Source organism: Hippocampus zosterae, chromosome 14 (assembly GCF_025434085.1).
Source record: "Hippocampus zosterae strain Florida chromosome 14, ASM2543408v3, whole genome shotgun sequence".
NCBI classification, from domain to species: domain Eukaryota; kingdom Metazoa; phylum Chordata; class Actinopteri; order Syngnathiformes; family Syngnathidae; genus Hippocampus; species Hippocampus zosterae.
The window spans coordinates 8,177,934-8,193,082 of NC_067464.1; the positions used below are offsets into that span (position 1 = coordinate 8,177,934).

The 15,149-nt window shown below is 43.1% G+C and overlaps 4 protein-coding genes across 4 annotated transcripts; 2 read left to right on the plus strand and 2 right to left on the minus strand.

Annotated features, from left to right (window-relative positions):
* Positions 1–1,006: 1,006 nt before the first annotated feature.
* serpina10b (serpin peptidase inhibitor, clade A (alpha-1 antiproteinase, antitrypsin), member 10b) lies at positions 1,007–2,814 on the plus strand. Its single transcript, XM_052085619.1, has 5 exons — positions 1,007–1,091; positions 1,184–1,813; positions 1,898–2,171; positions 2,243–2,390; positions 2,472–2,814. The coding sequence occupies exons 1-5, from the start codon at positions 1,073–1,075 to the stop codon at positions 2,661–2,663; spliced, it is 1,263 nt and encodes a 420-aa protein (XP_051941579.1). The 5' UTR covers positions 1,007–1,072; the 3' UTR covers positions 2,664–2,814.
* A 679-nt stretch (positions 2,815–3,493) lies between these two features.
* On the plus strand, positions 3,494–7,976 carry ddx24 (DEAD (Asp-Glu-Ala-Asp) box helicase 24). Its single transcript, XM_052085296.1, has 8 exons — positions 3,494–4,525; positions 4,825–5,235; positions 5,427–5,580; positions 5,666–6,175; positions 6,401–6,476; positions 7,146–7,334; positions 7,418–7,547; positions 7,623–7,976. The coding sequence occupies exons 1-8, from the start codon at positions 3,724–3,726 to the stop codon at positions 7,886–7,888; spliced, it is 2,538 nt and encodes an 845-aa protein (XP_051941256.1). The 5' UTR covers positions 3,494–3,723; the 3' UTR covers positions 7,889–7,976.
* Positions 7,761–10,659, minus strand: LOC127614141 (ubiquitin thioesterase OTUB2-like). Its single transcript, XM_052085297.1, has 5 exons — positions 10,379–10,659; positions 10,188–10,306; positions 10,021–10,105; positions 9,217–9,408; positions 7,761–8,996 (listed from the first exon to the last, which is right to left on the minus strand). The coding sequence occupies exons 1-5, from the start codon at positions 10,463–10,465 to the stop codon at positions 8,721–8,723; spliced, it is 759 nt and encodes a 252-aa protein (XP_051941257.1). The 5' UTR covers positions 10,466–10,659; the 3' UTR covers positions 7,761–8,720.
* A 400-nt stretch (positions 10,660–11,059) lies between these two features.
* On the minus strand, positions 11,060–15,145 carry LOC127615211 (bone morphogenetic protein 7-like). The gene is made up of 5 exons (XM_052086818.1): positions 14,925–15,145; positions 13,989–14,122; positions 13,842–13,913; positions 12,685–12,806; positions 11,060–12,068 (listed from the first exon to the last, which is right to left on the minus strand). The coding sequence occupies exons 1-5, from the start codon at positions 15,035–15,037 to the stop codon at positions 11,925–11,927; spliced, it is 585 nt and encodes a 194-aa protein (XP_051942778.1). The 5' UTR covers positions 15,038–15,145; the 3' UTR covers positions 11,060–11,924.
* Between the last annotated feature and the right edge of the window lie 4 nt (positions 15,146–15,149).

The following is a 15,149-nucleotide window of genomic DNA, read 5'->3' on the forward strand; positions in this document are numbered from 1 at the left end:
ATTCATGTGAAAAAGGTCATTTCAACTGGTTAGCGCTGTGCAGCCTCACAGTGCAGAGTTGCAGGGCTCCATTTCAGCTGCGGCCTTCCTGTGTGGAGTTTGCATGTTCTCCACGTGCCTGCATTTCTTTGGGTACTCGGGTTTCCTCCCATATTCCAAAAACATGCGTGGCAGGTTAATGGAACGAATGGAATGACTCCAGAAGACAGCGTGACAAAAATTAAGTTTTTTGGGGGGGGGGGCTCAACTTCCTTTACTCGCATCTCGAGCTCACATTTTAAGGTCCCTCTTTTTTTTTTTTTTGTAATTCGTGACTCATGGTTTGATAGTCTGATTCCGCAGAGTTCAATTCCACCGCCATGCCGTTATATTAATTTGAATATTTACATGAGGGCCTCGAAAGGGAGGTGTCGAGTCATTCAATAGGCGCTGTCAATTGCGCATTGATTGGAACGTACAAAAGGAAGAACTGGCCTTATACGGAGTTTCGTGCTCAAAGCTAAATTGTTGGGTGCGGCTTCATGTCCTTGGCAGTGTCATCAATAGAGCACATGTGTAAGGAACCAGATAAAACATGGCTTTAAACCACCTACGCTGAAGAGAATTTTTGGAACAACTTTTCCCTTGAACGTATGGAAACTTGCCTGATACACCTTGAAGAGACAACGAGGATCCCTGCTCATAATTTGTCATTTTGACTGTGTGCCAACAGGTGAAGGCCACGATTTTGTTGGTCAGATCAGAAGCTATGAAAGGGGGCTGTAGGGATGTGGAACTTCACTTCTCTGGCAGGAAAGAGCCTGAGCTGATGTGCGAGGTTGAGAGGTTCCAACTAAATATTACCTGGATCGCTTGCTTTCTAAAATTTTCAAAAATGACCCTCACCCGGTTACAGTGTAATGCATTTGTTTTATTTTCCTGCTTGCATCCACAAATGTGTGCACACACACCGGATGCATCAACATATTTGGAAGGAGGAGGCAGCTGACAGCAAATAGGCCACGTGCCTTGGTTAATATGTAACACTCAAAACACACTTGCACTTTGTTTCCCCAAATAAGTTTTGGACTTAATGTTACTCAGGATGGATGGTAAGCAAGAGAGTGATCTGGAAATGTCTATGTCGTGTGTATTATCACAATGATTTGAATTTTCCATTTACATGTTTGTCTTCATGATTCAGGTTGTGCGCGGCAACATTCGCAGACTCAAATAATGGCGACAAACAAGATGAAGATGGGCCTCGTTTTTGTGCTCATGTTTCTCGTCACTCCGGCGCAGCAAGCGCCGCTTCCCCATTCCAGCATTTTGAATCTCTCCTTCAAAAATATGGATTTTGCGATGGAACTTTACCGCAAAATCTCCACTTACCACGACAAGAACATCATTTTTTCCCCTCTAAGCATTTCCGCCAGTTTTGCCGCCCTCTCCATGGCCTCTGATGGTAGTACGTACGAGGAAATACTGAAAGGACTCAAACTGGAGAACCTGGAGCAAGCGGACCACCCAGATCTTATCCCCAAGTTATTCCAAATGCTCAATGGGAACATCTCGCAGAATGGAACGACGAAACTGGACCAAGGCATGTCTCTCTTTGTCGACCAAAAGTTTAGAATGGAGAAGACTTTTGAGGAACAGATGAAGTCCTATTTTTTGGCAGACATTAAGAGTGTAGACTTTGAAGACACAAACACAAGCATCAGTCTCATTAATGAGTATATAAAAGAGAAGACGAGGGGCAAAGTGACAAAAATGCTCTCCGCAATTGATCCGATAACCGAGCTCATGATGATCAACACTTTTTACTTCCAAGGTCAGTTTACATTTATCATTGACGGTTTCTTTGCAGACAGACAACCTCATGCGCTTCCCTGTCATGTACTTTTGACATTCACAGGTGGGTGGAAAATGCCTTTCAACCCCAACTTCACATACAATGCACCTTTCTACGTTGACAACTACAACATTCCACAAGTGCCAATGATGATCAAAGAAGACAAGTTTGAAACAATGGAGGACACTCGCCTTGGTGCCCGTGTATTGAAACTACCCTACCTGGAAGGTGTGGCCATGCTCATCCTGCTGCCTAACAAAGGAGTGGATTACAGCACCATCGATGATGAGATCACTGCAAAGAGAATGCTTGGTTGGATCAAAAAACTGCAAAAGACGTGAGGTGTACTTTTTTGAAATGATATGTGACAATGGGTCAGACTGCCTAACGGGGTCATTATGTTCACAGTAAACTGGAGATCAACATCCCCAAATTTAAGATGGAGGAGTCGTACGCTTTGCATGAGATTCTCCCGGATATGGGTTTCACCAATCTCTTCAGTGGCTCCGCCAATTTGACTAAGCTGAGCAAGGACCAAGGCCTTAAGGTTTCAGAGGTCAGTTTACAATTACACGCATGCGCCTTTTAGTCTGCAACGTTCCCCTTTCAAATGTCTTCAACTGACTATTAATTGCAGGTGCTACACAAAGCTGTCGTTGATGTGGATGAAGTGGGGACGACCGCAGCGGCTGCCACAACAATTGGCATTATTCCCTATTCTTTACCGCGGACTTTCATTGTCAACCGTCCGTTTTTCTTCTTCATATACCATGAAGAGACAAAATCGCTGTTGTTCATGGGCAGGGTGATTGACCCCACCAAAAACTAGCAGCCGTGACTTGCTGTACTTTGACTTTGGAAATGCGTTAGCACTTGTTTATTCAGGCAAAGCATCTTAAATGACAGACTTAGTTTGAAATTCTTCTGCTGGTATATGATGTAAAAGATCCCTGATATGTAATAAAACGCTATCAAAAGTCCTGCTGTATTTGTGTATTACAACAAGAAAAACAGACGTCCCCCCAGACGAACCAGTCAGAGGACAAGGAAAATGGTGATCGTTGTTGTTGTGGGTCACCGTGTTAAGTAAAACTGGAATCTACTTAGTTAAAGCGAGATTCCCATTGCTAACATTTTTCAAGTTATCTTACTGGTTTCACTGGGCAGATTCGCACTGCACGTCTTAATGCACAATTCGAATTTTGGGAAGAAATGCGTGTGTATGCACATCAGGTTGTAGTAAGAATTTACTACAACCTGATGTGTCAACATGCGTCTCCGAAGTGCCGCGCATGCGCGGAAGAGATGACGTCACTCCTTTTAGTGTTCGCTTGCGGATTAAAAAAAATAATCCATGCATTTATTCCTCCCACATAAAAAAACATGCATGGTTGGCTGATTGAACGGTCTAAATTGTGTGTAGGTGTGATTGTGAGCGGGAGGGTTTTTCTACATATGCTTTCCGATTGTACCCCGCCTAAATCAGCTGAGATAAGGTTATCAGACAATAGATGAGTAGGTTAGTGTGTGTGTGTTTTCGGTTGATATACAGTACAGTACTTAAGCGGCAAACCTAATTCACACTCCTGAGCAGTAGGTGGCAGTATTGCACTTAAGTTTCTTGTCAATCGCCATGAAACTCGAAAAGAATAAGTTCTTTAACCACGTGACAACCAGTAATGGCTGCCCTCTTGTTCCATGTGCAGTAGAACTCAATATTTTAACGCGATCAAGAGGTGATCGTGTTGCTTGTCGAAGCGGTTTCATATGTGATTTTTTGAAGGAGCATATTGGCGCCACAGAACCAATTTTATTGAGTGAGTTACCCGTTCCTGCGTGCTAAACAGACCAAGCGCCCCCCGTCTTGTTTTTGTTAGCATTTTCAGAAAATGGACACAAAGAAGACGAAAAAGAAGCGAAAGTACTTCGCGCCACCCAAGCACAAAAAACGGACCATTCAAGAGAAGGGCCAATGGAAGGCGGTGGACTTGGATCCTGAGCTGTTTTCCGAGGACGGCCTGCTGGACGGTGTGGTTTGTTTTGAAAAACTGACAAATTATTGCTTAGTGGACTTTAAAAACCTTGGCGTTAATGCAGAAAATGAAACTCAAGGCGGAAAGAAAAAAGGAAAGAAAAGAAAGTCAAGTGAAAATGAGGAGGTGGTCGAAAAGGGAGACGTCGACAGCAAAGAATCCGAAAAGACTTCCGCCCCTGCCAAGAAAAAGAAAAAAAAGAACATTTCAAAAACCGATTCCACCCAAAATGAGACCACCGCAGTGGATGTGATGCAGAAAGATGCAGGTGAGGAAGATGCAATGATTACTGATCCAGAGGACACATCCAAAGTTGTACCAGCCGCCACTACTGGAGGTCAAACAAAACTTCAGAGTAAGACTCAACTAAAGAAGAAAAAGAAGGGGCAAAAAGGAAAGGGCAGAGTGGAAGATGCCAACACCACTCAAAATAAAGAGACAAGACCTAAAAAGCAACAGAAAAACTGGACGAATGCTGTTCTTTCTGGCTCTGAAGTAAAAAACGCTGATATGCGTGCATGGAAAGGCCTGTTTGTACCACCTGTTGTGCTGAAGGCCCTCAGCAGCCTTGGCTTCACATCACCGACCCCAATTCAAGCCCTGGTGCTCCCTCCAGCCATCAGAGATCGTATGGATATATTAGGAGCAGCCGAGACGGGTAAGAGTCTCAACATATTCCCCACACACATCACATTATTGACCAGAGATGGACAATTTATGGTGTGGAAGCGGGGGCACTATTTTTCCATCCGCACTACTGGGGGTCCGCATAGGACCACGCAATGCTAAGTCGACGTGTGACATTGTTGCTTTTTTAAGAATGGACAAAATACTTTTAAATGTGTGTAGGGAGTAGAAGAGTTTATAATTTCTCCCGCGGGGACACTCACAGTGTGGGTGCGGGCCATCGATTGCCTATCCCTGTTGTAGACTGAGATAAATATTCTGTCATTTCAGGAAGCGGTAAAACATTAGCTTTTGGTATTCCCATGATTCATAACATCCTGGAGTGGAAGGAAAGCATGAAAACCCCTCAGGATGACAGCGTGGAACCAGGCCAGTCCCCTGAAGCGGAACCTGAGGAGCGGGACGAGGAAGAAGGAAGCGTCACCGGGGTGGCCGACAAAGGCGAATCTGCAGACGATGCAAGTGCGGATGACCACGATTCTGACGATGACGATCAAGAGGAGGATGGGAGGCCTGGGTGCGTGCAGGTCATCAAAGACGTGTTTGACGCCAACTCCGCTACGAGGGAAAAGAATGCCACTGTCGGCCAGGCTCGGCCTCTGCTCGGATTGGTCCTCACCCCCACGAGGGAGTTGGCAGTCCAGGTGAAACACCACATCGATGCTGTGGCAACGTTCACTGGTGAGTCACACACAGATAATCAGTGTATGGCATTTTGCCTCAATTGTTTCACGACATGTTTAATCAACAAATATTTCACCAGTCCCACACAACGCATTGCCACCTCACGTAGGCCGATTTGCCGATATAGCCACCGGATCACAAATACACTTAAGTTTTATGTTCTCAATAAAATGGTTGCTTTTGCACAGACATCAAGACTGCCATAGTGGTGGGTGGGATGGCACCACAGAAGCAGAGGAGGATGTTGAATTACAGACCAGAAATCATCATCGCCACTCCCGGACGTCTGTGGGATTTGATCAAAGAGAGACATCCACATCTTCTCAACCTTAGACAGCTCAAGTTGGTCACACCTCTGCTTCTGAAAGCTCAAGAAAAGTTCTTTTGCTGCGGTCGTAATTGTTTGCTCCGTTGCTGCTTTCTCCAGGAGCCTCGTGATCGACGAAGCCGACCGCATGGTCGAACGAGGCCACTTCGCTGAGCTGGAGTGTCTGCTGGAAATGCTCAACACCACTCACGTCAATCCCAAGAGGCAAATATTTGTTTTCTCCGCCACGCTGACCATGACCCACAGCCTACCCATGCGCGTGGTCCAAAAGAAGAAGAAGGCGCAGCAGTCCGACAAAGTGGCGCTCCTCATGGAGAAAGTGGGGATCAAGTCCAAGCCCAAAGTGATCGACCTGACCAGGAAGCAGGCGACCGTGGAGACCTTGACCGAGACGCAGATTCGCTGTCAGAAAGAGGACAAGGACTTTTTCCTCTACTACTTCCTCTTGCAGTATCCCGGACGCACCATGGTGTTCGCCAACAGCATCGACTGCATCAAGCGACTCAGCTCGCTGCTGATCATTCTGGACTGCACGGCGCTGTCGCTGCACGCCAACATGCACCAGAAGCAGCGGCTGAAAAACCTGGAGAGGTTTGCTGAGAGGGAGAGGTGAGGCTTCTCACTGCTGCATTTTGGGTATCTGCACACGATCAACTGTGGAGATTCTGTTCGAAATGTCAGCGAGTCCCAACTACTTCCGATAGTTGGATTCCATCCAATTAAAAAAAAAAGTGCTATCTGTTAGAGGAAACGTTACAACAGTTTGTGCAAACATGCCTCGAGAAAGTACCTGGTCCAACATGTTCTTCTTGATTTTTTTTTTTTTTTTAACAGTTGTGTGTTGCTGACAACTGATGTAGCCGCAAGGGGACTGGATATCCCCAATGTGCAGAATGTCATTCACTACCAGGTAAGATTTCTTACTTGACATTCTCCTTTCAGTGACATTTTGAAACCGAGGGCAACATTTGTTACTGCTTTGCGGGCTCTGTATTTGTGAATGGGACTCAAACTAGAGAAGCGCAGTCTCAGAAAAAAAAGTAAGACGCTGACAGGCAAATTTAAGACAGCCTTTACGCCGAGTTGATGGCCGTCGAAAAATTGAGTTGAGTTTCACGGGGAGTCGAGCCACATGGTAGCCCTTTGTATTATTCATGAACCATTCATTAAAAACTAATGAATAAAAATGAAAATACTTTCACGCAAAATATATATTTTTTTGGGCGGGGGTTATTCGAGTAATCGATGGGTTAATTGACTAAAAATATTCGAATGACAGCTCTAATTTAAAGTGCTGTGATTAACTCCAAGTTCAGATGTTCTAGTAGGCTTTCTCTGACTTTTTTTTTGGGCATCGAGCAGAAACCTAAAGTTTTTGTGCCAAAACTGACTTGTATTTGGAACTGTGATAATCGCCATCACCTTAAGATGCCGATGTATATCTGCACAGAGATTTGCCGAATCAATATTGAATTATGATGGGAAGTATTGCAATGCATTAATACGTCATTATTTTTACCCACCCCGAGTAAATTTACCACGGCCCACGTACTGTACTCGCATATCCTCCCACCTTCAGGTTCCTCGCACATCCGAAACATACGTGCATCGCAGTGGCAGGACAGCCAGAGCTACAAAAGAGGGTCTCAGTTTGCTGCTCATCGGCCCCGACGACGTGATGAACTTCAAAAAGATTTACAAGAATCTCGGAAAGGACGAGGCGCTTCCCTCGTTTCCCGTCGAGATTCACTTCATGGAGGCAATCAAGGCGAGAGCAGTCGATCAAAGTTCCTCTTTTTAATTGGTTCTGAGGTGTGTATTTCATGTTTTAAATTGTCAATCTCGACACAGGAGCGTGTAAACTTGGCCCGAAAGATAGAAAAAATTGAGTTCTACAACAGCAGGCAAAAACACCACAACTCCTGGTTGAGGGAAGCAGCAGAAGCTATGGACATCGACCTAGACGAGGATCTTTTGCTTGGTGAGAACAGCACACCGAGGCCACATTTAGAACCAATCAAATGCACAGGACTGAACGTTGCGTGTCCTTCCGCAGGCAAAGGGAGGGATGAAGATGATGACCGAGTGCAACAGAAGATGGTGAAAGGGATGAAGAAACACTTGAAACATCTCATCTCCCAGCCTGTGTTCAAGAGTGTGACAAAGACAAAGTACCCCACCCAGATGGGGCGCATGTGCTTGGCTAACCTGCCCGTCACAGGGGAGCAAAGCGCCCTCATGAGTGTGTCGGCGCAGCAGAATAAAAAGAAAACGGGTCCGCCGCAGCACAAAAAAAAGAAGCAGAAAAAAGGCCGGCATTGAACAATCTGTAATTTTCTTGGAATCTGACCATTTTTGGACAGAAATCGCATCCACTGCAGTTTTGCCTCAATAAAAACTGCTATTTTAATGACTCAAAAGTGTTTACTAATTACATGTGAGTTGGGGGAAATAAAGAGGCTCACAGTAGTAAAACATGAGGACACATCATAGCATTGCATCCCCAAGATGGTACAAGAAAGGGTGATGATATCTGAAATCAGAGTGGGCCATTAGCTAACGGAACATAATCTTCTGGCAACGCCAATGTCATTTTTTTCTTCCATGTATTTGTGAAAAGTACTAACGCTAAGATCCACAACTGTTGTCCTTTAAAGGGGAAGTCCACCCCCAAATTTTCTTTAGTCATGTGTTCTATGCGCCTCCACTAGTCCACACATTGTATTCTCAATATTGCATTTGGGGAATATGAGTTTAGCATAGCAAAGTCCATCCGTTTTTCACCATCTCAGGGTGGCGGCCATTTTGCCACCTTCTGTCGAGTTCAATTGACAACACAGTTGCTCACAGCGCATCCGTTTTCTGAACTGAGTCATGATTGATAATTACCTGAGCCCTGAGCAAATGTGTCATTTTTATTTGACGGCAACTGGCAAAATGGGGCAAAAATGGGTGGATTTTGCAGCTTGACTCATTCCACAAACACAATTCATCAGAATGTCAGGTTTATGCGATGGGGTCGCATAGAACATATTAAGAACATTTTGGGGCCGACTTCCCCTTGAATGAAAATGTCTATTACAGTTGACAGTGCACTTTAAACCATTTGACGGTGTACAATCACACGTGTGAAGAAGAGAAGTCGCACCCTGTCCTAAAACGTGCTTTCAGAATGAAACTTGATCCCAGTCGACCGTGTTTTTGACTGGGGCGAGGGAACAGTCAAGAGTGGAGGTTGTGGGCCCAGAATGCTAAAGTGTGATACGTGGTGGAGGAGGTGCATGGCGGGCTCGGCCCCGTCAGGGATAACGTGGTGCACCAACTGCTCGTCTTCGCCGCCCATTGACACAATGTGGATACAGATGTCCAGTGCCTGAGTCAGAGCCAGGATGTCCACATGGTCGCACTCCATCCCCATGGCTTCTACTTCCTGCGCATACGTAGAACACGTTTATTTTAACGAGATACACTGTAGTGCAGCGATAAACAAAGTATGGCCCGGGGGCCAGATCAGGGAAGCTCTGTTCATTATTGAGTCATGTATTATTTAACTTTGCCATTTTCCCTAAACTTAAACTGCAGGACAAAAGAGATCTGTCAATTGTGGCCTCGGAACGCAAACGTTTGTTCACTCGACGGCAGCAACTGACTTGATGACAGTAGACCTGCAGACTGGGCGCTTCCACAAAATTGCAGAAGTCGTCTGCGTGGTTCTGCAGGTGCGCGGATGTGAGCAGGCGCAGGTACTGCACCACGCTGTCCGAGGTCACATGATCATTGAAGAACCTCAGCAGCATATCCTCCCGCTTGCTGCCTTCGCAATGCTCAATGACATTGAGGACCTTTTTGAGTGAAAGTTAGAAAACACCCAAACACAAGTTAATGTTCGGGTTTCAAGTCTGTATGTGGATTTGTGTGTGTCTGCCTTCATATCTTAAATTAATTTAAAAGGGTATTACATAGTCTTAAATTACATCACACTGTAAAAAAAAAACCTTGCATTTTTGGAACCAAAACTAATTTAAGTTGTAACAACTTTTACATACAAATTAAGGACACTGGCAACAATATTAGCACATCAATGCAAGCTCTATCTGACCTGTGACCCCAATACTTCTGGATTTCACTTTTTATTTCGTTTTGACGGGTTTGTTACTTTTATTTACAATACAAGACAATACAGGCAGATTTATATAGCGCTTTCACAACAGCGGCAGCTGTAACAAAGCGCTTAACAAAACAGTTAACAGAGTAAAATATTAAACACAACACATAACATAAAACACGGACAGTCGTGCGGTCCTAACCACTTTTCCGTCACATGCTTTGTTGTTTGAAGCAGTTTGAAATAAAAAAGGATCAGAGACGCCATGTTCAAAATGTGCACACGTCGGCTACAAGCTAAGTTTCAAAGTCAACAAGAAGTTTGAATATTATAACAAAACATGATTTACCGTGTTCAGGTGAAGCTGGAAGGAACTCTGGTCAAATCCTGCGGAGGAGAGGTGTTCGCTCGTCGTGATGATTTTCTCCTTGAACCTGAACGTTAGATCATTTTACGACAATAATCATAAATTTTAGGTGAAGAAGAAAAAAAATAGTCGATGATGATAATAGTGACCTTTGCAAAGCCTTGACGTTGTGCAGGATTGATTCCAAATAGGCAAAACAAAAGGCTCTGTAGAAACAATTTCCATCGCCTCGCACTCTCCTCACGAAGGAAAACAAGCCGCTCAGCTCCTGAGGAACCATAGCAGTGGATTCACAAAATGGGCCTTTGATTGTTGCGCCACCGGCTGCGATGTCACTTACTTGACATTTGCTGGAATGTGGTTGCTGTCCGAAGAGCACAGAGACATCTTCGATGTCAGATACCAGGGTCAGGGTGCCAGCTTCCATTTTTCCGGGAGAAGCATATACGCGATCGCACAATACGTGGCTTGAAACGACGACCTCGTTTGGCCACTCAACAGCACCGCGACTTCCCGTCACGTTTCGGTGAAGAGTGCATCTCGAGGCGCAGCGTTCAAAACGCTTCGCTTGATTTGTTTTCGGTTTGGACGGAAGTATGATCGTACCACGTGTTTGTCGCTTAAAGGTCCAGTGCATCTTTATTATTACACTCGGGCGACAACGACAACGTGATGTCCTGCCTGACAGTATTTCTTTCAAGGCTACATTAAAGTAGAGATGTGAGTACGTCACATATATGCAAGTCATACGTTTCAAGTCAAATTTCAAACAATTCCAAAGTTACCGTAGGAAAAAAAATCAAGCAATTCACGTTGTGTCAAATCATACTAATTTAAGGTCCGGACCGGGACTTTTTTTTTAAAGCCAAACCATGTTTCTACAGCCTAAATTGTAGTGGGGGCGCGGGGGATAAAAATAGTTTAAAATATATATATATATTAAAAAATATATATATTTATATATATAATTTATGCAGGCCAGTGTAATCGACTAAGATTGCACAATCAGAACACGAGAAGCTGATGGCAATAACCTTTATTCAACAAGAAATGGCAGCAGTGAATAATGAATACAGTAAGACACGTCTCACCAGCATACGTGAAGGTTAAATTGAGATGCTACGAACACATAGACGTGTATCGGTGTGTATATGTAAAAAATCATTACGACGAATCATAGAAAAATACTCGTGTGAGGTAAACCCTGTAAAAAGTTAGCAGATACAGTAATTAAAACCAATGACAAAAAACAAACAACTTAGCTCAGCACTCAGTAATGTAAAGAGAAAAAGAACCAATTGTCGGTTATATGGTCGCTGATCATTAAGAAGCGTGGACACTCGTATCTCCAACCTTTTGTTTGTCTTTTCACCCGAAACGCAAAAACAAAGTATACATGTCTCCAGTAGGGGGCGACTAGGAATCTGCGGAGAGGGACCCTAGTCTAGTCATACAAAGGTCTTACATTTGATCTAATTTGTCATTTGTCAAGATTTTTTAAAGGCATGAATTGTTATTAATACATTGAGGTCATACTTAAAAAGTATCTGTAAATGTAAAAATATGATTGTCATTTTAAAAAAATATATAGTGCCCTCTCTTAGTGTTTTTCCTTCGTGAAAAAAGTCTTACATTTGATGAAAGTGATCTTAAAAGGCTCTGGAAATGTCTTCAATTTCAATAAATGAAATGCCTTCATTCTTCTTTATAATTTATTATGTCATATTACAAAATTGAAAATCATATTTTTCTCTTTACTGAATGAGGCCTTAAACCTAATAAGTCTTGAATTTCCTGGCAAAGGGCTTTTTCTTACAGTGCGATATTATAGCAGTACATGAAGTTATTGTCGAGTTTAGGAACTGTGGTGCACCGTAGGTGACACGTTACTCTTGGGGAGGCTGCATTGCGGCTGCGCAGCCACAGCGGCGGGTCAGGTGCATGGAAGTGATGACCACCGTGTTCCACTCATCCCTGTACATGACTGGCACCGCTTCCTGGGCGGTGGGCTGGCAACATGGCTCCTGGACCTGTAGGAACAGGAACATACAGGAGGGTGATAAACACTAGAATAATCCAAATAACGACACAGAGAATCAATAATAATTCATTAAGCATGTTACTTATTGCTATTCAGTGGATGGCTTACTTTAAAAAAAGGTAGTTGATAAAGTCTACATTTTAAAAATTTAGATGGCCCCAAAATTAACTTGATCCAACAATATATAACCTTTGCAATGTTAACTTAATTTTTTTAAATTAAGTTGACCGAACCTCAATACCTATTTTAAAAAAAATGCAGGTTGATATTAACCTACTTATTTTTATTGCTGATTGATTTATATTGGGTTAACTTTATTTTGACAAATTCTGCTGGGTTTACAATACTGTATGACATTTTCCAGAATCAAGGTTAAAAAAAATAGTATGAGCTACATTTTGCCGACTGCATTCATTTGAGTCTAGGGAGCTCGAAGACTTGTCACGCTCCAACATATATGTTGGCAACACTGTGGCTTATCTATTGCCAGCTGGCCGAGCTTTCAAAACATCCAGAGGTTGAGGGCTGCGAGAGTGAAAAAAAAAAATCTAATAATAAAATAAAGACAGGAGGCAGCAAATCAAACTCATGTGAAGCAAACACACCTGCAAGTCATCACGTTGGGGGGCATTGGTCTGGGCTCTGCACGACGCGCTATGGCCGCAGGGGGCGCAGTGCACCAAGGTAACACGCTCGGGATAGATCATCCAATTGTCCCAGCCCAGATCTGAAGAAAAAACATGGAATGAATTAACACAGCGAACCTTTTTGTTAAACTCTAAAAAACTCATGTTTCTCTAGTGAAATGAATGGAAATAACATGTATTGTAAAAATGTAATGTATTTTTAATCTGAAAAATAGCACTCTCCGCACCCAATAAACATACTGTACTGACACAAACCAATAAAAAGTTAAGGATAAGAATATTTTGTCACATTTTTTGCTTCAATTCAATTGACATTCCTGATGTGCACGCCTTGGCCACCAGGGGGCTGTATAGTACAGTACGAAGAAGACATTTGACTAAGTAAGCTGCAGTAATATTAGCGATTTTTTTGCAAAATATTATCTACCTATAAGTATTGTTAAACTGTATTATATGTCTACAAGTGTTTTCCCACTGTTTATATTCAAAGATCTTTTCATTAGCCCATCTATAGCGTTTCCTATTATGTATGTGTAAACATTCAGCAAGTGGACTTTCAGCCAAATTATGTGGTTGTTTTAAATACCTAACATGTCATTGTCTTAGTTTTATGTTTAGTTCAACCTCAACTCGGTGTGGTGATAAACAGCTTGATGAGTATTGTTTGGATAAAATGCTCTCAGTCTGCGATACTGCTGCTTGTTGTGATGTGTGTTGAGATGGTTCAAAGAGTCAAGTCAAGTCAAGTCAAGTCAACAGTATTTATAGAGCACTTTCAAACAGCCATCGCTGCATACAAAGTGCTGTACATGGAGCGATTTAACATATACAATAAACAGTAAGACGAATCAGTAATAAGTAATAAGTAATAAGGCGGTAGAAAGCACCAAGCAGTAAAATCAAGAGCAAATCTAAGTCATGCTGAGAGAAAGAGAATGAAAATCATGTGAGACTGCTGACATGTTTGTTATTTTACATACAGTAGATCTTGACTTTCTGCTTTATTGTAATCAACAGTTATGTTTTCATACAGTATTGTATTTATATTAAGATATGAAGCTGTTAAAAAGAAAAAAAAAACACAAAATCCATATAAAGTGGAGATAATTGTGTACCTGTCATGAAAATCTCTAAGGTCTCGTTACAGCATCCTGTGGTGTCCTGGCCATCAGAGGAGCTAGAAAAAACTACAGAAGTAGAAAGGAAATTGGGTGCCAAAGTCTTTAGGATTCAGGTTGTCAATATGTGCACTCTAGTTTTACCTTCAACAGCTTTGAGCCGCTCTTCAGTTCCGCTCCGCTGCTTCCTGCCGCCCTTTGGCAGCCGTGGTTCGGTCTGCAGATTGAGGGCAGCCAGGAGTCCCTTTCGGATGGACTGCAGGGACTCACCATGGCACCTGCACGCAAACATCAACCATAACTTCAAAATGATTTTGTGTACAAATATTTAAAACACAGCCTTAGATTCTAACATGTGAATCAACGCATAACCCCCCACCCAAAAAAAGTCTGAATTTTCCCTCTCACATACTAAATACTAAACAAAACACAATGCTGAATACAATTAATAAATCACCCATCTATCCATTTTCTAATCTGAGCTTTCTTTGGGCAGTAGGTGGGGGACACCCTGAACTAGTTGCCAGCCAACTGCAGGGCACACGTAGATGAACAACCATCCGCGCTCACATTCACACCTCAAGACAATTTTGAGATTTCCATTAACCTGCCATGCATGTTTCTGCAACGCGGGAGGAAACCGGCGCACATGGAGAAAACACACACAGGCGCAGGGAGAATATCCAACAAAAATACAAATACAACACCATATATTTAATGAATGCATTTATTTTTAAACCTATCAAAAATATGTTTTTTTTCTTCTGGGCTTACATGTACACATTAAAAAATTATGATCATGCTAGTCACATGTTTACCTAGGTTGAGATACAATATCTTAATGTTAAAAAGTGGAGAAACAGGCTTTTTCATTCATTAGCTACAAATTGCTGTTGTGCCGACAATTCTCTACAAATTCTGAAAAGCATGGCTTGGACGCCTATGGCCTGTGTGCAGCCCCGAAAGAGCATTCTAGTGTCCCGCCATGCACTTCTAAAAGCAGCGTTCAACCCATCAATGCTTATAACAATAATGCAAAGAAAAATAACATCAAGAGTATCTAAATGGAACGTTACCTACCTGCTGTTGGAGTCTTGTGGCAAGGCATCGTCTGGCTTGGAAGGCTGCAGGACAAACGCAATCGCCACAGATGAGCACATCAGTGCCATCACGGCGACGGAGGCATAGGACATCTCGGGTCTCTGGATGGGCGAAATGCGACGAAGGAACACGACGACAGTGGCGGCGGCGACGGCTTCTTGTGATGACGGGCGGCAGAAGGAGTGACCAGACGGGAGGATGCCT